Source organism: Lineus longissimus, chromosome 1, assembly GCF_910592395.1.
Source record: "Lineus longissimus chromosome 1, tnLinLong1.2, whole genome shotgun sequence".
NCBI lineage: Eukaryota > Metazoa > Nemertea > Pilidiophora > Heteronemertea > Lineidae > Lineus > Lineus longissimus.
Window position 1 is genome coordinate 17,424,920 of NC_088308.1, and position 25,216 is coordinate 17,450,135.

The 25,216-nt window shown below is 41.7% G+C and overlaps 1 protein-coding gene across 8 annotated transcripts in view; it reads right to left on the reverse strand.

The window, feature by feature from the left end:
• LOC135489265 (PH and SEC7 domain-containing protein-like) overlaps nucleotides 1-25,216 on the reverse strand; it is a 56,066-nt gene that overhangs the window by 7,442 nt on the left and 23,408 nt on the right. For 6 of the 8 annotated variants that reach the window (XM_064774557.1, XM_064774547.1, XM_064774564.1 and 3 more), the window contains 11 exons: nucleotides 16,059-17,862; nucleotides 15,636-15,829; nucleotides 14,376-14,434; nucleotides 13,306-13,439; nucleotides 10,506-10,590; nucleotides 10,176-10,257; nucleotides 8,865-9,090; nucleotides 7,761-7,905; nucleotides 7,272-7,415; nucleotides 6,431-6,630; nucleotides 710-745 (listed from right to left, as the gene is read on the reverse strand). In XM_064774557.1, coding sequence (XP_064630627.1) covers nucleotides 710-745; nucleotides 6,431-6,630; nucleotides 7,272-7,415; nucleotides 7,761-7,905; nucleotides 8,865-9,090; nucleotides 10,176-10,257; nucleotides 10,506-10,590; nucleotides 13,306-13,439; nucleotides 14,376-14,434; nucleotides 15,636-15,829; nucleotides 16,059-17,862 — 3,109 coding nt within the window. Of the gene's footprint in view, nucleotides 1-709; nucleotides 746-6,430; nucleotides 6,631-7,271; nucleotides 7,416-7,760; nucleotides 7,906-8,864; nucleotides 9,091-10,175; nucleotides 10,258-10,505; nucleotides 10,591-13,305; nucleotides 13,440-14,375; nucleotides 14,435-15,635; nucleotides 15,830-16,058; nucleotides 17,863-21,923; nucleotides 22,146-24,078; nucleotides 24,561-25,216 lie in introns of those variants that run through there. The other 2 variants (XM_064774576.1, XM_064774583.1) reach the window with 2 other exon arrangements.

The following is a 25,216-nucleotide window of genomic DNA, read 5'->3' on the forward strand; positions in this document are numbered from 1 at the left end:
ATTAATAAAGCATGCTTTCAAACTCCATTTTGCAATGAAAAAACACGGTTTTAACGTTTCCTGGATTATCATTTGAACACTTGTTGTGCACTGGGTTAGTCAAAACTTGCAAATGCCACACAAGGTGCAACAAACAACAGCATTAGCAAACAGACACAACAAACAATCTGATTCAACTGATTTTTGTCGACTTCCGAAGTCAAATTCAGCCCACATTTTATTCGTTGAAAATTTGACTATTTGACATTTTTATAATTTTGTACTTTGATATCAAACTTGTTTTTCCCCTCAGATTCTTTGTAGAGCAAGAACTATTGAACTGCGTCGGTGTTAAAGAAAGTGGTTATCTTTCAACAGCAACTGTTAAAACAAACTATAGCAAGACCCATTGCCGAATATGCATCATCATATTGTATGAACTGGACTAAATAGTACTTTGCTTGTGGCAAGCACTAAATCAGTGACTCTCAAAGAGTGGCGACACTGCATATTTTGCAACAGGTTGATTTTTCGCTTCATATTAGCAAGAATTAACCTCGACTAAAAGCAATCTCTTTCACTGCTAAATCCTAAATCAACTAATTTCACTTCCTACATCTGCTTGATGGCATCGGGTGGAGGAATTGATGTGCGAATCACTGTGATGATTTAGGCTGGTTAGAAATAAGATTTACAGAGGCTAGGTAGGAATAAATGATTTAACAATTACCTATAACCCCTCGGGTCAATGTCATCATCATCATATCTGAAAAAATACGACAGTTCATTGGATTTTCGTTGAAATTAAACTTCATTTCAAAGCTCGCAACCAACAATTTATCAACAGTCAATGAGGTTAAAGCATACAACACATCATATCAGTTGATACATCAGCCAATAGATGGCAGCAAATGCAAGCCAACAGGTTTTCTTCTCATGCCCCATGCCAAAAAAACTGATCGAGCTAATGCCAACTTCTTGTGTAACTGACTGTATAGCCTGTCAAATAATATATGATCAAAATATAAATATACTGAAAACAATTGACCCATATAAATATGAAGGAAAGAAATAAAAAGATCTAAAAACAATAAGACTCCCTTCTTCCATACTTTATCCATTTATTGACTTACCTTTATCAATCACTAGCTTTTCATAATATTCTACAAAATATCCAGCTAAAGTGCAACAGTGAGAACAATTTATCAACCGATGCCTTTCGTTAATGCCATTATAAGATTTCTCTATTGAACGTTCAAATATTTTGAACACATAGAATGAATATACACCAGTTAGACATTTGAATTGAGAACACAGTCTAAATTGCCTTGCAATCGGGTCCAAACTCCATCAATAGACTACAGTAGAACCTCTCTATTAAGACACACTTGGGACTGACATATGCTGTCCTCATTAGAGAGGTGTCCTGATTGCAGAGGTCAAATTGAATGGAAACGACAGGTTTTGGACCAAAACCAGTGTCATTAGAGAGGGTGTCCTTAATAGAGAGGTGTCCGCTAAGAGAGGTTCCACTGTAGAACACATCAAACTGAATTCCATTATTTGAATCAAGTGGTTATTTTTCCAGATTTAATGACTCCGGTCAGGTTCCATTTTGTGCCATTATTCAAAATTGACTGGGCCTTCAAAACCTTCTCATGCAGGGCAATTTTGAATGTGAGTGAAACGTCTAACTGTAGCAGGACTTATAAAACCTACCTACATGTATTGGTATGTAGCACACAGGCAACTGTGAACCACTGAATTCTTGCAGGACTGATAGAAACAAAGTACAGATCACACAGAACTCATCAAATTGAGAGCAATAGCAATAGCAATATGTTTGTCTGAGAGTATTCAGCGTGTCCTCTTTTACCAGTCAACAAAGCTGACTTGCTGTTGCTCTCTATGACTTGCTTGTGTGCACTGTACTTGTTTTGCTTATAGAAACCAGTGGTTCTACAGACACGGTAAGAGAAAACTGTAAACCACTCTATTTTTGCGACCCAAATACTTCGAAAAGTGGGGGGTTGACGACAAAAAACTCTGATTATGGTTGAAGAAAAAATTAAGCAATCTTGTAATTAGGAGATGAAATAAAGCTATTACTAAAGAGCTTGGCTGAATATGCCATTTACAGCCTCAAAAATTAAGGGGTTTACGGTAGATACCAACAAACACTTTTTCAAAATTCTTGTGAGGGAAAGTTCTTTACGGTTACGATAGCTTAGAAGTCGAAAACCCCTACACAAATTGACACGGTGGCATACTTGCATTTTTTGCCAATTAAAGCTGATATTCAATTCCAGAAAACATTAAGTCCAAAATAAACTGCCTGTATATAATTGTCCACTTCATGATTTTGGAGTCAAATTAGAAGAGTCCCACAAACAACTATCGAGAAAAAAATAAAGCTTGCATGAATTCTCATAGATCTTTAATATGGTATTAGACATCTTGGTCAAAAGGACTCGTCTTATCTATTGAGATAAAAACACTAAAAACATCTATTTACAATTGTGGAAGGGTTTGAATACACCTATTGACCTCATCATCAATAACTACAGGGCCTGGTTGATAATGACATATTTACAGCCTGCACCATCAACCCCATGCAGAAGTACTCAACCCATGGAAATGTTTACAATTGCGAGGAGACATTCTCTCATGCTATGAAGCCAATGATCGTATGTACAACAGACAGCCACATCAAAACCACTGAGACAAAAATAACCATATTGCTCCAAATCAACGACAATTAGCATGGCTTTAGATGACTGCTGTTCCAAGTATCGTCAAACTTTGAATCAGCATGAAACATCTCGATGCAAATATCGAATGCCTTTGTGCAGATTAAGCCTTGTCGAAAATGTCATAACGTCAAATTCGGCTGAAGTATCTCAACGCAAAGCCTGACAAGTCTTAACAGAGATTTAGACAAGCCCAAAACTGCAACAACTGGGTTTATAGCATATATGTCTGTAGGCCTGATGATGTGATTACAAGAATTTGTAAGGTTTTGCGATAGCAACAGTTATCATTTACACCACATAGGCAGATGATTGAAGTAAGAAGCCACCCATTCCACCAGTTAGAGGATATTTACAGATAACAGTATAACAACAGGGCTATCACAATGCAATTTCAATTTGGTTAAAAAAATTCCCCTTAAAAAAAATCTTAAGGCTTTAAATTTAAATTGATACATGTACAATTAAGCCCAAGGCAGAGTTCTAAACTAAAATTATTCTTTGACAAAAGCCACCATTGTCCTTTTGTGATTAGGCATCTCAAAAGTAATAAGGTACTACAGAGAAAGGAAGCAAATTAAAAGCAAAAACATAAAATATATGAGACACGATACTTCTCAAGATCTCACTAAAACATGTAAAAAGGCAACAATGACTGACCTGACCACATCGTGGTATTTCTTTACAGACAGATATTAATCTCAAAATCGACAACATTTCAATTCTGTTTCTGAAAATAGCTCATAAACACTTGTTTTGCTTTAAAGTTTGGAACCCCAAATGACATGTTGGCCAAGAAAACTTTTAGGTTTTTAATACAACACGGCATAAAAACTTTCTACAAAGGACAAAAAAGTTAAAAAGATAAATAAAAAGATAGAAAAATAGAGAGCAAGATTCTCAGTCAGCAGTTGCCGAAGTTTCTCGTACCCCAGACTATTGATCAGGGGTGGCTTCTCTTACAAGAAAATAACCTGTCAACAATAAAAGTCCCTGTTATTCCCAAACAAATCACAAATCGATTCCTGCTTCAGTAAATCAAGAACCAGACAACAGACGACTAAGAATGGCTACCACTGACTGTGGTAAAACAAATCAATACCATACCAAAGAAAGAAAATTCAACCTGCTACAGATTATAGCATCTTCATTCCTAACACCTTTGCAGTATCCCGGACACAGTTTAGATGAGATGAGAGCTTGAATTGCACTGGACCACAGAGAGAACACGAACTTCACAGCTGCACCAACATTGACGGAAACAAGGACTGGACGAGGCCACCAAAACAACGTTTGAATATTGAACACATTCTCGGAACACTGAACTGAACACATCTAATTGATCGATCCCAACAGAACAGACAAGATGAAGCATCAAACAAGTTGGTTGCAGACAGACAGCGAACACACTCAACCCCAGATTATTTCTGTTACGCAGTCGTTGCGATATTTGTCACAGTGGCATGATCTTGAACACAACAGGATTACACAGACAAGCCCAGCTTTGGAATTCATCATCAGCTCTCAATATAATCAGAAACTTCACGACTTAGGATGTGGGACAGTTAACCCAAGACTGATATTATGACGTAATCAAATCAAAATATTCTGGAACAAAAAGTAAGTCACTTTAACCTCACCGGTACAAAGATGCGATATGTTTATAAACAAACTGTGTTTTTTTTATCGTCTTATCAAATAAAACAGCCAATTAGGCATCAAAATTTATGGAACTTTGATAATGTTCAATGTTCTTTTAATAATGTAGGGCAATTTTTAAAAGTAGCCCACAGAGATCCAAGGGTTAAAGGCAGAATAAGTTACGGGGTTAGATTCCAAGAAATCTCTGGTCCAAAATAAACCGGCCATTCCAAAGGAAATTGCTCATGACTTTTGTTCTTCTGTCAACTGAAGCAACCTAAAATAAGCCACAAGTGGGCAACTTAAACACCCTTTCCAAGATTTCCTGAGAGATTGAGGAAAGAGACAGACAGAGGGGAAGGGAGAGTGACTGACCAACTGACTACGTATCTGATGCCAGAGAGAAAATGAATGGGCAGGACCCTTGGATTTGAACAGGAATCAATTGCACAATCGAGAGAGGCCAGGTTAACACTAATTGCTTAAGTCAGACCATCTACCTTCAATCTATAATCTATAACAGTAAGAAATTTATTGCTCGAGATAGTTTCTAGATTATTGCTTGTACTGACAAGCACTTTGGAAGATGCCAGACACACTTCACAACGTCTAGATAACAATGATTCTTAACAAACATTATCTTATAAAACTAAGTCTTCATTAACCATCACCCCTTCCATGAATGCATTGGTCCATTCTATGCTTTAGAGGAGGATATACTGGACTAATCTATTCATGCGGAAAGGGAAGACAGCCGTGTAATACTGCCTAATCTGTGACGCACAAAGAACATTTCCATTTACACCGAAAAACGGTTTCACGTTGAACCGACCAATAATTGCATTATATACACACAGGCTGCACTAAGCAGAAACCGGTAACCTAGAGTTGAAGCACACAAGCCTCCCTAAGCTAAACTAGCTTGTTTCTCACAATGAATCTTTCTCGGTATTAAACAATTTTGATAGAAAACACACCTTCTTCCAACACCGTTTCATGTCTGGACTTGCAAGACCCAGCAATACTGTCGGTTATGATGAACCAAGCCAAGTTACCAGTCACCCAATGCATGGATCAATGCGCCTCAAGAGGACAGGCAATGGGCAATTCTGTACAGAGATGCTAGGACCCCCTTGGGCCAGGGGTAATCATACTCAATCGACTAAATCAGCTCAATAAAGGGTCTATCCATCCAAACTTCATATAACGAAGACTCCATCCAGATTGGCTATCCGGGGAGACTGATAGTTAAGTATGACTCTTCAACTAGATAAAACTGGAAACTTCATTTCTAGTTTTATCCATTCTGTAAGTTCCTAGTTTTATCTAGTTGTAGTGTCATGACCAACCCCATAGATATAATCACTACACTAATGACTAGTTTGACCACCCCTGGTGTCTGAGGATGCTGAGTTGTATTAAATGAAGAACCAAAACAGTCTGCTAGAATCTTTTTGATGATTTTTGTGGTTGATTTACCTTCTATTCAATTTAGATAATGATTTTAAACTTTGCTAATCAAGTTTGTTGATTCATCACCAGACCAAATAGCTTCAGGCCCAAGCATTGATGATGTTAAAATGTTGTTTTGAGCAGTAGTCTATATGTGCAGCTAAGCAATGAAGGACAAAAAGTTCATTCATTCCAAAAATTCCAGTATCAGAAAATTAAAAAGAGCACACATGACACCAGACGAGGAAAAAATATCTCATTGAGATAACACTAAACTTGAAAACAGACTGGTCATCTTAATAGCAGAAGGCATTGTTTCTTTGAGCATTTTTACAGTTCATAGCAAGTTAAGATTATCAGAAACAACTGCAACAACTATAGAGGTGCTGTTTGTAGAGGCACAGCTTTTCAACAGCTGTGCATACTACAGAGTTGCTGTTCTTTTTCTTATGTTCTTCAACTGCACACTGTGCAGATGAGCTAACATTTTGCAGTTTTAAGTACTCCTCATACTGTTGCAGTTGATTCCATATCTCGACTGGAATGAATTTTACATAAGGTCATGATCAGTGTCGTCCGCGTTATAAATAGCTGCCCTATAGCTGTACCTATCTGAGAGACTACGCTGCACTTGCTTGGCAGATTTCGGCTGTGGTCGGTTGTTGTCAGACGCTGGGTGTCTGGGCGAGGTCGGTGATGGGGGCTCGTCGACCTCACCGATGGCAGTCTCAACGAGCGATGGCTCCAGTTCGGGGAAGATTGTCATCTTGGACTGGAGTAAGTATGCATAAGTCTTGAAGCGCTTCAACTGAAACAGAGAGACAGGTTTAAAGGGACAACTTGGGGGTGTAGTTTACCTGGCCAGGAGGATAATGTGCCAACTTGACACCATGCGCCGCCACTTGTAGTATTACACTGATGCCGTTCTCTGATAACAATTTTCAGCAGTGTTGGAAGGCAGTTTGGGGGTCCGACTTGCAAACTTCAGGGAGGCGTAAGGTTACACCCCGTTCCAGTGCATTGTTTATTGCAGTTCAAAGAGTTTTAATCAATCCTTTTTGGCGAAGTTGCGGTCATGCAGGAAGCTGTTTTGTACAAAAAACCAACATATCTTATGCCGAAGTTGGCCCTTTAAAGACTGTTTTAACTGTAAGAACCCATGGTGCCTCATTTGACATCGGAAGGCACAATATTGCCTTAAACATCTTGCAACTTTTTCAGTTAGTAGCAAAAATTTTGTTGCTCAAACAAATGTCAAAATGTTGCAACTTTTCATGATTCTGTAAAAAACTGAGGCCCTCAGTTGGCAGAGGGTATCCAAGAGTTATGCCTGGAGTCCAACGACACAGCCACATATTTGCGTCATATATTCCTGAAATGATATTTTCTCCAGGTGTCACCATGTACCGTGTACCCAAGCTTTAGCACATTTCTCTGCCGGATACTGACCTCAAATTCCTGATATGATTCTTTCTCCAAGTAGTCCTGGATCATCCTAGCTTTAGCACCTTTCTCCGGTGGATACTGGCGATGTTCTTTCAACTCTCGCTCGATTTCCTCCACACGTTTCTCATGGCATGTCATCTGCTCTTGCTAAAAAAAACAATCAAAACAAACATTGGACATTGGTGAAGACTTTATTGATGAGGGCAATAAAGTACTGAAATAGCCCTGGATGAGCTCAACTCATGGGTAGATGACGTCTGCCTCGTAAACCGGATGGTAAACATTGGTTTATGTCATGCCCTTTTTCGTTAAGAGACAAATCTACAACCTTCTTCTTGTCAGTCAAGCGCAATAATGACTAGGGCAATTATGCCCTTGGTCTAATGAAGAATGGTCAGAAATAGGGCCATCACAAGATCAGAGACACGCAGAAGTTTACCCGAGATGGTCAACCAATAACACAAAAAATGAAAACAAATTCATCATCCTTACCAAATTCAGTTTTGTGTACGATGATGGCATCAGGGGGCGTTGGAACTTTCTCTGCGAGCCACATGCCCCTGGCAATGGTGGGGCCGAGAGGCTAGCCGCCACAAAGTTGATGGTGTCAATCCATCGTTGAAGTTCTTTACTATCACTGAAAAGTAACAGAAAATTTACGTCAAAGCCTCAACTTTATTTCACCCTAATAGCACGACGCCAACATTATTGCTTGTCTCGTTGTTCTATTGGGTGATTGAGACTGACTCAAAGACGTCAAGATATCGTGATATTCCAAATTGCACCTTATATCTCCTTCACTTTAGCTATTCAATTAAAAAGAACTGGGCGCTCTGGCCTTAGATCTGAATCTGAGATGCTCCTGGAGGTTCCCCGGTTCAAGCATCCAACTCTCGGTGGACGCTCATTCTCGGCAGCTGCTCCAAGACTGTGGAATCAGCTGCCGACGAGCGTCCACCATGCCGATTCCATTGAAGGTTTCAAGTCCCTCCTGAAGGCCCACCTATTTGCAGCTGCCTACGGGAGGGATAGCGCCCCAGAATACTCTCCTGCGGAGTAATTGGGGCGCTATATAAATAATATGTATTGATTGATTGATTGATTGTTCTCAATGGTGTCCAAGTATACGATAGTTCATCAAAGACTCATCAGATGGCAGTACAGTAGCAGTGTGCAAAATACTTGCATGTCCTGCTATCATTATCATTACCGGCGTCGTAACCCTATTGGATTTTTTCCGAGGTATGGTGTCCACTTCAGGCTACTGTCCACCTATGCGGGATCTTTTACTTGCCCTGGCATAGACACTCAGGAACAAGGGACCATGGCTTTAAGTCTCATCCGACAGATGCTCAAGTATTTCACACGCTGTATGTGTTGTGAAGAGCCAGGAATTTTAGTTCCTTGAATACCAATACTTGAGCGTCTGTCAGATGAGACTAAAAGCCATGGTCCCTTGTCATCCAGAAATACAATCCTGGGTTCTCCGAACCCGGGCCCTATTGCGTGGTAGCCAGCGGTGTTACCGCTAGGCTATGAAGCTCCTCCTATGTATCTCACTGAAATAAATCTTGCGAAAATCGTACAAAATCTCACCTAGTTTGAAACAAGTACGTGGACCAATCCGCTGTCTGCAACTTCAGCACATGTTGTTTCTTTGTGTAGTCTGTAGCCTTTGTAGCAAGACTATGGTGGATTCGTATTGCATTGTTCATTTGATAAACCGCCTGTTTTTTATAACTCTGTTCATCCTTGTGGAGATAGAGAATCATGTCCTTCAAGGTGGCGTAGAACATCTTCCAACTTCGTTTTCCCATTGGCGCTGAAGAGAAATGTAAATCAACTATCAAGAACAAGGTCACAGCATCACGTTGCCATTATAAAAGCGCACTGCAGACAAGCGTTTTTTATCACACAGAAGTGCACTATTAACTATTGCTGCAATGAGTGATAATTAATCACTAGTCTAGAAAATGAAAATATTTTATATGAGACATCCATTGCCACACTCAACATTAGGATTCAGATAACTTTTTTTATTAGAGAAGAATAAAGTGAAGGTTTCCGAGATCTGCACACAGAACAGAAAAGAGATTGCCTGTGATGCCGAATGTCCAATGACTTCTGAAGATGAAAGGTCTTCGTGATTACGGCTACTGTTTATGCAAAGCTTTGCACCCCCGAGACAATAATACGAAGCAGCCTCACCCTGTCTGGTCCAAATGGCATTAAGGCAGGGGGTAAGCCAGAGGCGGTCATTCTAAGGTGATGGCTACTTATTTTTATCATGGGATGATGAATTAGAGTGGAATAATCAGCGAATTCCCTGGCTTTTGATTTGAGAATGTCAGACAGTTTATGGACTTCCAAGGCGAATGTTGTGCTGAGGTGATTAAATTAGCAGTGCCCCCTCAGAGGCAGCGATGCATTCCAACAGATCAAATGCATTATGCATTATACATGTAAGACTTGTCAAGAGGGACCTATATATCAAGTTAATAGTTCTAGGTTAAGAGGCAAAACATGTTTACCAGAGTTGGCTGAAACAAAATAGAAACTTGATAACAATTCTGCATGTTTTTAGTCATATATCTAAAGTAATCACCATCATCATCATCATCATCATCATCAACAAAACAGCACTGTGGCCATCCAGGTCTTTGCCACCTCGTCCTCCTCTGGTGTCATTCAAAATAATCACTCTTGAGACTGAGATTCATTTCAACAGAATAGACAATTCATGACAACTAAGTACCCCATATCTGTCAAATCAAATACAACAGGTTTTACAGTATCAACATAACAAATCCATCGTTGTCAGCTCAAACAGACACACTGCTCGCAATTTTTCTAATTTCTTATAGAGTTGGCCAATCGAGTCGGGAAAGTGTTTATTCCAAGACCTACTTTTCCTCCCGTCAGGATCCTGAACACATTTCCTCATCACGTAGCCGCTGATGTATTCCTTGGTCTTCTGTGGGTCAGGCACCTAAACAAGAAAGGAGGATTTATATCAAGCAGCACTGATTGAGATGCAGCATAACAATACCATATTAACTGTCAAATTTTTGCAGGTGTTTCACTTTCAAATATTTTTGTGAAAAACCTAAATTCGAGTGGACCAACTCTAGTGGACCAATAACTGTACACTCTATCACACTGAATTCACATTTTCTGGCCTGCTCCGTTGTATCTACTGATCTCTTGACACAGCAGGCTTGATTCTGTATTACTAACCTCTAAGAATGGATTAGAGCCCATGACCTTTTGGTCCTGCGGAGCACCACCGTTGAGATTGGCATTTGGTTCCTCCTCTTCATCTCTGCAATGAACAAAACAATCATTAATTGGTATCAGAGATTAACATGTTTCCATGGCAATCAAATAAATAAATCTACAACGGGGGTGCGGACAACGTTGCCAATGATTGTGGTGGTGCATCTCGCAAATTGAGAGGGGAGAACTGACTTCAACTCGCCGCATAAATCTTCCACACAAACAAACAAAAAAAGGACGCAAGCCCAGAAGCTGATGTGTGTGGGATGGTAGCATACCTGGAGCCACTGGTAGCAAGACAGGTGGTATACCCATATCAATTCTGGAGAGATCATCCATATCGGAATAAGCTTGCATGAAACAAGATTCACAAAACCAGCAGACGAAAGCAGCACAGGAAGGTCCAATGCCGGTTAGATTCTTAGTAGAATGCATTAGGCCTCTACGTTAATCAAGTGCTACAGGATACGTTTGGTTCTAATCACCAGAAGTAGATTCCATGGTCGTTAATCTTCGGAGGTGCCAGTCTCAGAGTGGCGAATGTAGTATGCATACTGTTGGTCTCAATCTCAGGTATACTTATGCAGTACAGTAGGTGTTTCAACACCTGTTGCTTTCAGTTTCAAGCAGAAAAAAGACCGGATCTTCTTTAGCATTCGACTCCAAGTACACAATATTGGTTGATATACACTTTGTTAGCGTACATACTTTGGCTGTATCATTGATATAATACCACGATGCAGCCATCTGCCTGTTGTCAAGGGTAAATGTTTGTGTAAGGATTGCTCCTAGCCAGTAAACAACCCTGAACAAAAAATCACTGTCGGTCAGCAAACCCCCTAGTGTACAAGGACAACCCTTCTGTGGCGTGTGGCGTTTGGTCTGCAAAAACCATCAGATTCCCTGCTGGCAAATACCACTTCAATGCCTCCCGTGCATTAAGCAATGACAACCAATATATCTTAAAGCAAGCGGTCTGCCAAGTCCACCAAAATCTAGTTGCTTGTCTCCACACACTACAATCCCTCCCAGTCTTCACAGACCCCCAGACCTTGGCTCCAAGTCTACAAGCCCTCCCAGTCTTCACAGACCCCCAGACTTTGGCTCCAAGTCTACAAGCCCTCCCAGTCTTCACAGACCCCAAGACCTTGGCTCCAAGTCTACTAGCCCTCCCAGTCTTCACAGACCCCGAGACCTTGGCTCCAAGTCTACTAGCCCTCCCAGTCTTCACAGAACCCCAGACCTTGGCTCCAAGTCTACAAGCCCTCCTAGTCTTCACAGACCCCCCAGACCTTGGCTCCAAGTCTACTAGCCCTCCCAGTCTTCACAGATCCCCAGACCTTGGCTCCAAGTCTACAAGCCCTCCCAGTCTTCACAGACCCCCAGACCTTGGCTCCAAGTCTACAAGCCCTCCCAGTCTTCACAGACCCCCAGACCTTGGCTCCAAGTCTACAAGCCCTCCCAGTCTTCACAGACCCCCAGACCTTGGCTCAAAGTCTACAAGCCCTCCCAGTCTTCACAGACCCCCAGACCTTGGCTCCAAGTCTACAAGCCCTCCCAGTCTTCACAGACCCCCAGACCTTGGCTCCAAGTCTACTAGCCCTCCCAGTCTTCACAGACCCCGAGACCTTGGCTCCAAGTCTACTAGCCCTCCCAGTCTTCACAGAACCCCAGACCTTGGCTCCAAGTCTACAAGCCCTCCTAGTCTTCACAGACCCCCCAGACCTTGGCTCCAAGTCTACTAGCCCTCCCAGTCTTCACAGATCCCCAGACCTTGGCTCCAAGTCTACAAGCCCTCCCAGTCTTCACAGACCCCCAGACCTTGGCTCCAAGTCTACAAGCCCTCCCAGTCTTCACAGACCCCCAGACCTTGGCTCCAAGTCTACAAGCCCTCCCAGTCTTCACAGACCCCCAGACCTTGGCTCAAAGTCTACAAGCCCTCCCAGTCTTCACAGACCCCCAGACCTTGGCTCCAAGTCTACAAGCCCTCCCAGTCTTCACAGACCCCCAGACCTTGGCTCCAAGTCTACAAGCCCTCCCAGTCTTCACAGACCCCCAGACTTTGGCTCCAAGTCTACAAGCACTACAAACACCTCGCAACACCTAAAACTGACATTGTTTACTCGTAAACACAGCAAGAGCAGACGGTAAACCTCCACCATGGTTTCACAGACATGCAAGCACCGTGATCACCTCCTGTATAAATACATCTATCTAGTTTATACTCTGCGGCTACGAAAATAGATTCGAGAGAACGAAATTGCCACTTCTTTTCATCGGCTACCTGTCGTGTGTAAGTGTTGAAGAAAAGTTATTGTGACTTTTCAAACCACTGCTGAATCCCAGATTGTTATCTTACCATCTAAATTTTGTCTGGTTCACCTCAGAAAAATATAGACCCCTTGAACCCATGGCTAAAGAGGTCGCCCCAGAGAAACGTGGTGACGCTCCATTAAAAAAGAGATGAAGGCAACTGGAATGACATGGGACAACATCACCACATTGGCCCAGGATAGGGGGAGATGGCGAGCTCGAGTGGATGCCTTTAAGATGCACCAATATGGCTCAGAAGAGGATTAAGTAAGTAAGAACCCATGGCTGATAAAATTCATAGACAAGACTGTGTTACAAGGCTGAAATTCCTCAACTTTCCGAATCGATTCGTGCGTAAATTGGTCATAGACATATGAACTTTGTAATGAATGTTGACTATGACCACCTGCAGCCTAATGTCAACTTGTCTCACTGGCTGGACACTTACATTGACCAAGATAAAGGTTCCGTCTTGATGGCATTGTAGATGGCCTTGAGCACCTCCCGAGGGAAGTTCTCACCGTCGTTCAAGTCCGCGAGATTCTCTATAAACTCGCTGCACGTCATCTTTCTACCGATATTCTGCAAAAAAATGTATCAAGAATAAAGCAGTTGTCATTCTATGGTTTGTTGAGGATGTTGACTTCAGGGGAGCGAGGCAGTCGGTCAAAAGTGTATGTTGGCAAGGCCGGAGAAAATGATGGACAGCCCAAAAGACATCTGATACAGATATCATTCTTATCAGCTGCCGTAAACTTCATCTTTCATCTACTGGAACAAAAATGCAAAGAAAATCAATTTGATACCGTAGCAATCTATTAGCTGATAAGATGTTAGCATAAACATTGTTCAAGGATGAAATTTATCAATTGGCAATTTGAGCGAGTAATGACACAGGCGTCACAACCGCACTCTATGAGCTGGAGCTACACGCAGGATCTGCTATTTGGCACTCTCTCCTATGGGAATTTCCTATGGTTGCCATGGAAACCTGTACAATTTTACTAATACATATTTTGAGGATTTTTCTGATTCGCATGATTGAACATTTGCAAAATGATTTGGTTTGTTCTGTCAAGATATGTGAATGCTTGAGTGACTGAATCAATTTGCTCTCAGGTTCCACCTAAAAGGTACACTCGTTTTTTTAACCCTTGCTTGAACGAGAACAGGTGCACTGCTCAGCTTCTGAAAGTTATGTGAAGTTGAAGTCTTCACGCTCTGCAAATTGTAGGCTTTGTTCACAAAACAGGGTTTATGGCAAGGAGAAATGTCACAGAGAATAGACTGAAATGGCACCATACCGATGGAGATTTGTTCGAGAGAGCCAACGAACAGGCTTAGTGTTCGGTCAGAGTTCAGGGGCTTTTGCGATGTGCAATTCTATTTTTTGTGATCATCTCTGCAGACTAGCAATTTTCATTGCATTGGTAGATCGTTGCACGCAACCGAGGAGCCCCAAGACCAGTTACTTTGTATTCAACTGCATCAAAAAACCTTGGATTTGATCATTCTTACCTGGCCGTGGAGATCTGTGTTGAGAAGCATGATAGCACACACCAGCGTATGACAGGCATCTAGCGAAAGTAAAGAAGTTGATTATGACAACTTACAGTTATATACATGTAGTTCAAATCAGGTTTGCAAACTCATACTGATCAAACAGTGGCCTTTAGAGTGCCATACTTCTGATGGGCTGTAGATTCAAATCCAATCCCAGTGACTGGCTTTTTAATCCTGGTTTGAGTTTGAAGGTAATGGGAGGCATTCAGAAGTGAATGAAGTGCTGCTAAACATCACTGTGCCAAGTGCTCCAAATGACATTTGTTGCATTGACATACTTGAACTCGTCTTTTGAAAAGTGCTCCCAGCGGATAAAACTATGGAAATTTCATGGGGTTTTTTCCCCAAACGACACTATGAAGACTCGCATGAATACAGGAATGGATGCCCTTGACATTTGATCAATACTAAAGGGTACCCGAGGATTAACTACATAGCTCAACTTTTGGGATTACTCAATCCTATGAACATTGTTATTGAAGAGCCTGGCTGATGAGACCCAAGGCACATTACTAACAGAATTCAATAGGATAAAGTGATCCCCTTGGGCCCGATATTTAGAAGGGTTCGAGTGATCATCGTGATGTATGCCGTGATCTAGTGCAATGAGATACAGCTCTGAATGTAAAACCAGAGGCATTATAAAATACTACTCTATATGTATTTTTTTTAACCATAGGTTAAACATTTGATGACGGAGAAAGAAATGTTTGAAGGTTGCTTTTGATATCATTAGTAAAACCCCTACCCTTTATTCAAAGATTCAAGTCTTCTCAATCAGTGGTTGATACAACTACAAGCCAAATGATTTGGTTAGAATATCATAGAAATGACATTATCCACATATCATTTCCTAACTGGTGGATTGATTCGAGCCTCCTCCTCCAAAAGCAAACTTTTTGGAACAAACCCACTTCTTTGCGCCTTAAAAGGGGACTATAGGCAGGAGCAGAGGGGCTGATTTGGCCATCTTCAGGTGACTATTATACACAGCAAGGGCCCTGGGTCATGTCAGATTCAGCACTAAATATATTCCTCGTACAAGCATGGATCATTTCGACGTACTGTGAGATGTGAGAGACCCCTATTGGTGACTTTGTGTAACTTTATCTTGCCTGCCTAGCTGCTGCCTGTATTGTCCCTTTAATTTGCTGCTTGGCACAGAATTCTTATAATTCTTAACAATAAAACATTTTCATGAATTATTATACGCACCTTCTGAGGCATAACTGTTTGGGTTACACTCGACGTAGCGCTTGGAGAAATGGGCAAGAATACGCTCCCGTTCTTGGGTCTCCCCCGTCAACGCAAACTTGCTGAGAAACTGTCGTAGAGCCATGTCTAAGGTGTCGTCGGTGAAGTCAAAATACTTGAGATATTCTTCCCCTACCAACTGGGCAAAGTCATTCCTGAAGTGGTAAGACATGGATTAGCTGAATGCAAGTGTCAGGCAATTGTGCACAGTTCGAAAATTTATTACACGGGTAAGGCCAGATTAACATAGGATTCACAATGTCACGTGTCTTATTTCACGTGCCTGATATATCACGGAAAATCAAAACAATTCGTTGTCTGAAAATGCTAGGTAACTTTCACACCAGGATGAATACTTTCAGTTTCAAGGCGGAATATACTTACTTTTTGCTCAAATGTCGCGATACGTCCGATTTTTTAAATCCATCGAGATTATAAAGTCTTTTGGCAAGCCTTGAAGCAGACGGTCGATCAACATCCTTTGTTGGCTGGTGATAAATGCTATCTGAGTCTGATATATTGTCCGGATCAGAATCGGAACTGGCGGCGCCCTCTAAGTTGGAATGTTGGTCATGAACGCGTCCAAAATGACCAGTAGCACCTTCGTCAAAAGAGTCTGTTTCACTCTCATCGGGTTCGTGTTGAAGAACTAACCCTGCACTCGACTGTTCACCTGACCGGCAATCTGATTTCCCCCGCGCCGAAACCGGTTGTTCCTCTAGCGATACGAAACCAGGCACTACAACTCGTTCATTATAAATATCCGTCCCCGTCGGACGTCGTTCTGGTGAACTTTGTTCACTTTTTGATATGTGATCCTCTGATCGATCATTTTCTGAATTCGCTAATTTTTCCAACGATGACTCCGTGGATTGGTCACACAGCAAGGCATCCACAGAAGAAGCAATTTTGTCGTCAATATCTATATCCACCATTAAATACCTATCCGAATTTTCCAAATAGTTTTCCTGACTTTTGCTACTGCGTACAACCAACGATCTTTGTTGTAGGTCGGCCAACGTGACTTTTTCAGCACTTTTACTCACCACCATTGACCGTCCTTTCGTATCTGAAAATCTCTCCTCCTCTTTATCCGAAACTTCCTTATTGTTATTCACAACATTTTGATCAGAGGAGGACTTATCCATGTCTTTGTCGTGGGCTAATCCATTCATGCTCTTCTCAGGAGAAGAACTGTAAGGTGACGACTTATTGCTATCCACTGTTGGACTTGGTATTTTATCTTCCTTAGGAAGTGTCTCTTCCCCTGAAGCAGACTTTTTCACAGATTTATCCTCCGAAGGTGATTTTTTCACAGATTTATCCTCCAGAGATGACTTTTTCACTGATTTATCCTCCGAAGGTGACTTTTTTACTGATTTATCTTCCGATTGCAACTTTTCATTTGCTGTGTTATCCATTTTATTATCTGAAGACTCAACTTTACTATCCAAGTCTGACTTCGGTGACCCTGCTTTTTTTACTCTAGGAATTTTCGTCTCTGGCACAGTATGACTAACAGCAGTATTTGGTACCAGGGTGGGACTGTCTGATTTCTCTGGCGTCGTTTCCTTTTTATCCGATTTTTTATTCCCTTTTTGTGCCGATGTCCGTATTATCATATCCCCTGTCATAACAAATGTTTCAAAGCCAGCATCCCCCCTGCGCTGGACAGACTTTTCATCAGATGCCAACTCCGCTGTTAACACCTCATCCTCCAGCCCATTCTGCTGAAATCGACACTTATCACTATCCTTGTCTTTTTTCAATACGTGGATATCTTTTTCTTTTTTTTTAAACACCGGGATTGCTTTTCGCGTTGTTTTTTCTGGACTAACTATGCGCTGTTTATCCTGCCCACTGCTTCCACCACATGAACCGTTCATAGGCTTATCCGCAACTTTTTTTAGCGACGCTGGACTTTCCTTGACAACAGCAGCCATTTTGTTCCCAGTCTTAGGACTGGGGCCAGAACCGAATCTGGGTATGCGTGATGATTGGCTGGAAGGCTTTGGACTTTTCCGTGGACTTTTTGGCTTGTGCCTTGGACTATTGTGTGGACTGCTTTCACATTTGGCTATGATTTCGTCAACGCCAGCAAGGTCTTCCCGTGATATGGCATTTTTTAGGTTCTCAAGGTTATGAGGGGAGCTGAGGTACCTCCAGGTTTTGGTCGCGATATCAGGATCTGAAAATATAAAGGTTAGGGAAATCTTATTATCAGAAAAAGACAACATTTAAAAGTACAAAAACTTTTGAGTTTTTACTCCTGAAAGTCTGGAAAGAAATCAAACCTGTTGGTTGTGAATCCAGTAGTTAAGTACGAGCATGTATAACCTTGGAATATCTAAAGTACGAGACTCATAGCAATTCCTGTGAGCTCTTGAAATCCAGCATCACCTGCTTGATGATGAGGTAAACCAAGCAAACAGATAAAACAAGGCATTGTTCAGTGGCAGGGGGTCGATTCACCTGCTACTCAAGTACTGTGAACGCGAGACTGCCACGGAGAACGAAAAACCAAAACCATGTTTTCGCACGAGGAACACAATTGATCCAGCAGTTTTAAAACGCAATGGCATGTCCAGCATCTTAGCCTGAAAGGAGGGAATCGCCGATGGTCCTCCGCAATGTTCAACTGAAGGAAATGTATGTAAAATTGACCTGCGATAGACCAGTATTCTGTCCCAAGGGGAGTGATACTCCTTGATGCTTTTGATACAAGAACCGTGATAAGCTACAGCCTGATAAGCGGTATAGTGTCTCGGGCAATAGCCAAGCAGTCTTTGATATAAAAGCGGTCTCACCTGCAAACAACACCGTGTCCTTTCAAGAAAATAATTTCCTTGTTGGTCTAACATTCTTAGCTAAGAAAATTTTGCCCATCCTTTCTTTATGGGTTTTTTTTCGTTATGAGAAAATACTGCCGATCCTTTAGACACCCAAAATTGGTGACTAATAAAAGAATCATGCCAATAACTTTACATGACGTTTTGGCCTAGATATCAATACCTGCATGTAGATCAATTTGACATACTGCTACTTCCTGAACCCACCACCTTGACACAAATGGCTCCAAGATGGCAGGGTCTGTTCAACGAGGTCTATACTGCCAGTTACAACTGTTGGGATTAGATTATTGGTATATAAACCACAGGCCTGCCATAAGTGTGTCTTATTGATAATCGGACGGAGCAAAGGGAAATACGTTCAAACGACACTAAAGTCTAAGTGTCCTCATGCAAGCAGGCACTGATAATCAAATAGTGACCCACATACAATGTTGATGCGCATCATAATTGTATTGATATCATAATCACCCGTCATAAATATGCCAATCTGGTCCGTGGTATGTCATGTACTTCATTGCGAATGCAGAGTCACGCAGTAGGAATTAACTGGTCATCGTTATATCAAACTTTGTTACAGGCTGGCAGTAATGATAATTGAATCGGGAAAAGTTGTTAATGAAAATATGGGTGATGAGTTTATAGATAATGGCAATTTATTTACAGATCAGTAGCAAGTCATTTAATATTATTCAAACTTGGTCATCTTTTATTGGAAAGTTGGCTAGATGACTATGCAAGCAAGCAAAAAATATTACAAATGAGGCAGTAGGCTAAATACACCTTTCCAGAAATGGGGTGCTGAGTGTCCGAAATAGTGATGTCATAAGGGGAAACTAGGCCTTCTGGTGGAGGGACAAAGGAGATAGTCATGGTTGACCAACACACTCGAATGCCTTTAATGACGGACAAGGGGGAAAAAGTTAGTTCCAATGCAAGCCACCAATTTCGGGAAGCATGTATAGAGAAGAGAATTCCACCTGAGCATCTCAACTCACAGCTGTGCACTGATATTATACCTACACTAAGGCCAAGTGGGTTCGCATATTGTAGGCCTATCTAATACCACACACTGGCCCCTCAATATTGCAGCCAAAATATTCACTCGAAAGAAATAGGATGCATGTGAGACAATATATATACTACCTTGGTCGCAGCCCTAATCCAAATTCCATCAAGAACCTACTCAAGGGATTGGAACAACGCCCAGGTAGAAGCAATCAATTCATCAACCAGTCCATCACTGTCTGGCCCAAGATCAGAACCAAAACAACACCTTTTACATATAGCAGGCTTGTATATACTCAAGTCTATACTTCTATGAACTCAACAGCTGTCACCAATCGAACACCATCCTCCAATGAGCAAACATATTCTATCAAATTAATAGGCCAGTTTCATACAATGCTGCAGTCATAAAGCTCTTAACTTTAGATTCAGTGACCCAAATAGTTTTGAAATTAAAAGAAGAATTTGATGTCTCTCAAATACAGCACGATGCTTTTTTCTAGCAAGTCGGCCAATTCCTGTCATTCCCACAGAGCTAAATACTCAAAACACTCCTAAAGGCCTCTTCAGCGTCCAACAGCACGCAAAAAATTCAAGGCTGCCATCTGCCTTGATTCTGGCCAATTTAGAGATGCTTCCCCACTGAGTCCAGCTGCTGTTAAAGGGACAACCTGAGCGTGTGATTTACCTGGCCAGGAGGATAATGTGCCAACTTGACACCATGTGCCGCCACTGATGCCGTTCTCTGATAACGATTTTCACCAGTGTTGGAAGGCAGTTTGGGGGCCTGGCTTGCGAATTTCAGGCAGGCTAAGGTTACACCCCGTTCCAGTGCATTGTTTATTGCAGTTCATAGAGTTTTCATTAATCCTGTTTGGAGAAGTTGCGGTCCTGCTGGAAGCCATTTTTTTACAAAACAACGACATATCTTGTGCCCAAGTTGGCCCTTTAAGAAGGGTTAGAGTTAAAGGGACAATTTGGGCATGGGATTTTAAGGTGGCCAGGAGGATAAATGTACATAGTGCATACTTGCCACCATGCACTGGGAGGCTGACAGTAACATTCCGTTCTGGAGGAGTGTTTATTGAAGTTAATGTTTTTTCAATGATCCCTTCTGGAACATGCATCTCATGCACGCTAACTCTCCCAGAATAGGATTACGAGCACGGTGCATCCATGATGGAGGAGAGGTTGGCAAGACTGCAGATCAGAACCTCTTCATTGGAGAGTTCATTGAGCAACATTTTTCCTGGCGCATAAGAGGGAACAACTGGCCAGATTAGCTTACCATGTAGCAGATGGTAGCCTATGGCACACGAGATGCATGTGTAAACACCAACCGAACTAGTTGAGCATGTACACATGTCATGCACATAGCAATAGGATGCATGCAAGTACAATGCCCTTTCAATCCATATACCGGTAACTGGCACAGTTAGTATTTGGAATTTTTGATTTGTTGCACGCATTGTAATGTAAAATACAGTATAAAAACACAGAAAGGAGGGGAAAATGTGTTTGATATATTGTATCAAAACAAGCAAGACCTAAGAAGAAGATTAAGGAAACCTTACCAGCCAGAGATTCTACACACAAATCCATGATCACACTACATGTACACCAGCCTCACAAATGAAATAAAATGAATAGAACCCAACCCGGAACGGCAGACAATAGTTGGTTGGCTGGATGAGACTGCTTATGACAGGTCCTCGACCCCCTGCGTTCACAATCACATTCAATGGTCAAACAATTACTGATCCGTCACAGCTTTGGGTTTTGAATAGAGACAATCTTATTCATAAGTTGAGTATATAAGAGCCACTCTTGACATAATGCGAATGCATCATACACTGAATAGTCCTGGTGACTTCCGTGAGGCGTCTCCAGCTTCTATAAATAGGATATTGTATCACTGGTAATTAAGGCAAAGGAAAATAGAGAGGACTTCATGACACAACTAGGCCTAACATTGTATCAGGTCAGAGGACCTGATACAATAAAGCTTTCAGCACAAACTTTGCCATAATATCAGGGACTGGTAAATACCGAACTGGTGTTGGCAACATTGTTATTGATTGTGCATCCTTCGTCAACGCTAGGTGGACTAAAACTATTTCTGATATGCCCAACACTGCTTCTCATAATAGGCGACTACCTCATTTTTAAGATCCCCTCCCCCCACGTGCCACTGCAATGCACTCTTCAGTTGAGCTTCCAGCTGTCCAACCATTGTGGATTCGCCCCTATTTCCACCACCCTTGGCCTGAGTTGAGAGTAGGGAGGGGGAGGGGGGGCCAAAGTTGTGAAGACTTGCATCTCAGACATACCAGCCACAATCGACCCAAAATGTCAGCAATCTTGCCAAAATAACCCAAACACAGGCACTTACCTCACAAAACTCACGACACATCACTGACACTTTCCAATTGTAATGAATTTGATAACCAAGCATGAAACTGCACTAACCGACAAGTCAACTAAACACACTCTACCAATACTTGATCAATCAATACAGTCGGCCAAAACCAATCGATTGATCGCACCATCCACGCCTACGAAAGCACGTCTGATGGATAACGCTAGTACGGCAAAGGCTACAGTACAGTCTGGGTTGCGTGGAGGGCTACTGTAGTATAACTGTGTATACACACTCGTTGTGTACGGAATGTATTTACACAGGGTGATCACAGGTATCGCTTTCCCCGCTTTGATCTAGCAGAGTACCTGCTGTACACTGACCTCATCAATTATTAAATAAGTGCGCATGCAAATGAGGAAGTATTTAATTGTACAGTGTATAAGCAAACCCCATACTCAACCCACTTTTGGTAAGCCCTACATCATTGGTAAAACTAAATTGTGCCCAGTTTGTAAAAATGAAGAAGAAAAATATTAAGTTGACAAAGATAAGCATTCATGATTAACATTTCCTATTGCAAAAAAAGCGACATGACTTTATCAAAAGTAGAGCACATGACAAAAGTTCTGCCAAAACACATGATATATTTATGGCTCCATCCCCCTGGTTTATTTGAACATGTGCCAGCTGAGGTACATCATGCATGTTCTTTGATCTAAACATTCATAATTCTGCACACATTATATTTAATGATATAAACACAAATAGCTCTGAGCAATAAAACCATGTGCATGCACCATAAACTGCAACATAGTTGAATATCGGAGGAGTTTGTAACGATTAATCATCAGCATTAACATCAAATGCGATGAAGTTATTAACCTAAGCCAGATCAAACAATTCTCGTGAGCACCTGCAAAAACAGTACAAATGTACATAATGCTGCTGAGGTCTGGGGGGGGGGGGGGGGTGACGAAACCAGGGGGTGCAAAATGGAGGGGCCTCGGTATCTTATACATTCACTTTACAAGGGGGCACAGGCTCTTGCAATCGCGCTTAAGAGTTAGGGATAAGGACTACAACGCACAATCATCAACGTACGTTTGACGTGCAATCAAAATCTGGTGACTAGACCTCAAGGGGGGGGGGAGAAGGGGAGGATGCTAAACAGGTGTGATAGCCAGTTAATTCCCATCATGTTTTCCCCTTTCATTTGCAACTTTCTATACCCCATTTTTAATACCAATCAAGACAGTAGACAAAGCCAGTAATTTTATTTTCCAATATTTTGCCAAGAGTTGCCATGGTAGCCATATCAAACAAATGCCGAGTGAACAAAATGTTCAGTTTATAGCTCATTATAAAGGCATCACGAGAAATATCCGAAAACATGACATGGTTTTGAATGTGCAAATATACCAACGGAAAAGTGGTAGGATGGTAGAACCTATAAGGAATAGGACACCCTTGGAACTGACAGATGCTGTCCTTGATAGAGAGGTGTCCTGATGACAGAGAACAAATTGCACAGAAACAACTTATTTGAGACCTTAATCACTGTCCGTAATAGAGAGGGTGTTCTGTGAACACCTCTCCACTAAGGGTGGTTCCACTGCATGTGGGAAAATCCTACTAAAATCTCTTACAACACAGATTTAAAAACATGTAGCTTGTTGGCCAAATCTATGAAATAGTTCTGGATGATGATGTTTCGGGAGGAAATTTTTCAGACAAAGACATGAAATACACTTTGACAACCTTTTTTGAAATTAAAATAGACACAAAAAGTCACGTAGTTTATACGTGGACGAGTGCAGCCCAGATTCAACGGCGGCCAATTCAAGCAGTGGCAGTGCAGGACCGCCTCGTCACACTATACTATCACTGTGCTGGAGATGTCTGCGATCCTGACCACACTCTTCACTGCTGGTTGCTCAGTCTGAACCACAAGGTCAGCGGAACGAGGATATTACTACAATGGCGTCCCAAATGTTTACATCGCAAGCGCAAAGGGTCTCTTGCAGGGTAACAGCATGCAGTGTATATGTCCAGTATTGTCCACTGCGGTTAAAATAATGATGATTTGGATTGACAGTTTGTGTGTGAAAAACATGACAGCCGCGAGAACAGAGAGGGTTTTTTAAACCGAAAAATTGAGGAGGCTATACAAGACTCGGTTACTTACACGCAGTGCTAACTATTGGGCCAGAATTCGCCATGACGACTTACTCATCCTTGCCATCAGTCAGACGAGAATTGGACTTGCCTATGTCATGTATGTACATCCAGCTAGACTGGCAAATCAATGAATATCACATCCGCTGGTGTCCAATGATATGGAGAAATGCTATAGCACAGTATCAATATAGCATGATTTTCGTTCCAACGGCAGACGAGAATAGATAATTCAATGACAATGCTGTTGTTCTAAATAGACCCTGGTATCTAAATGTTTCATACAATAATGTTGCAAGAGTTGACGGTAATTCTGTCCGTAAATAGGAAAGCAAGTATTCCAGTGAATGGGAGATACACTTGCGATAATAGCGAGTACTTATAGAGTGACACGAGAGTGAATGACGATGACGAAATCTCAATGTTGGCGCTGAAGTCGAAGAGTCAGGATGCTAGTAGCACAAAGTATACTGAATAGACAAGAATGCTACCAATGCCATGTGACCATGTGCTTCAGATCCTCCCCTTGGCTGCTGATAATGATAGAAGTCTTCAATCAGGATCACTAATATTGGATACGAGGTTGAAGGAACCACTAGTTACAGATGGACACCGATGTAGATACGAGTCCCGACGCTGTCCCTTGCTGATGGCTACGACAGCGGCCTTGGAAAGATGACAGCCCGGATTTTCCTGCGCTAGGCCACAAATGACTTCACATGGAGTTGAATTACACTTGCACGGGAATGTCACTCTTGACGATGGAGCAGCCAGTCAAGTGTCTGGATGGTCGATATCACAAAAGAAGCTGCATTCTTCTTCACTAAATTTCACTCCCGAAGTGATGCGTGAAGTGAGAGTTGTCTCGACCCGATGCATATTATAGCGAGCTTACTGATTCAAAATGGTTGGATACACTCAGGAGCAAAAGATGCTTTCACCACGGTTAGTCTTGTCACAATCTGAGCGAGAAACTTTATTCACAACAATAGAAGGGTGAATCACTGAATGTGTTTATTCCATACAAGACGAAGTGTGGATGACACTAAGTCACTACTCCTGAATTGATGCTCGCAATATGTAGCATGAGCAGCTTCAATGATGAAATGTTGCTACAGCTTAGCATACCCGATATGGTACGATATAGG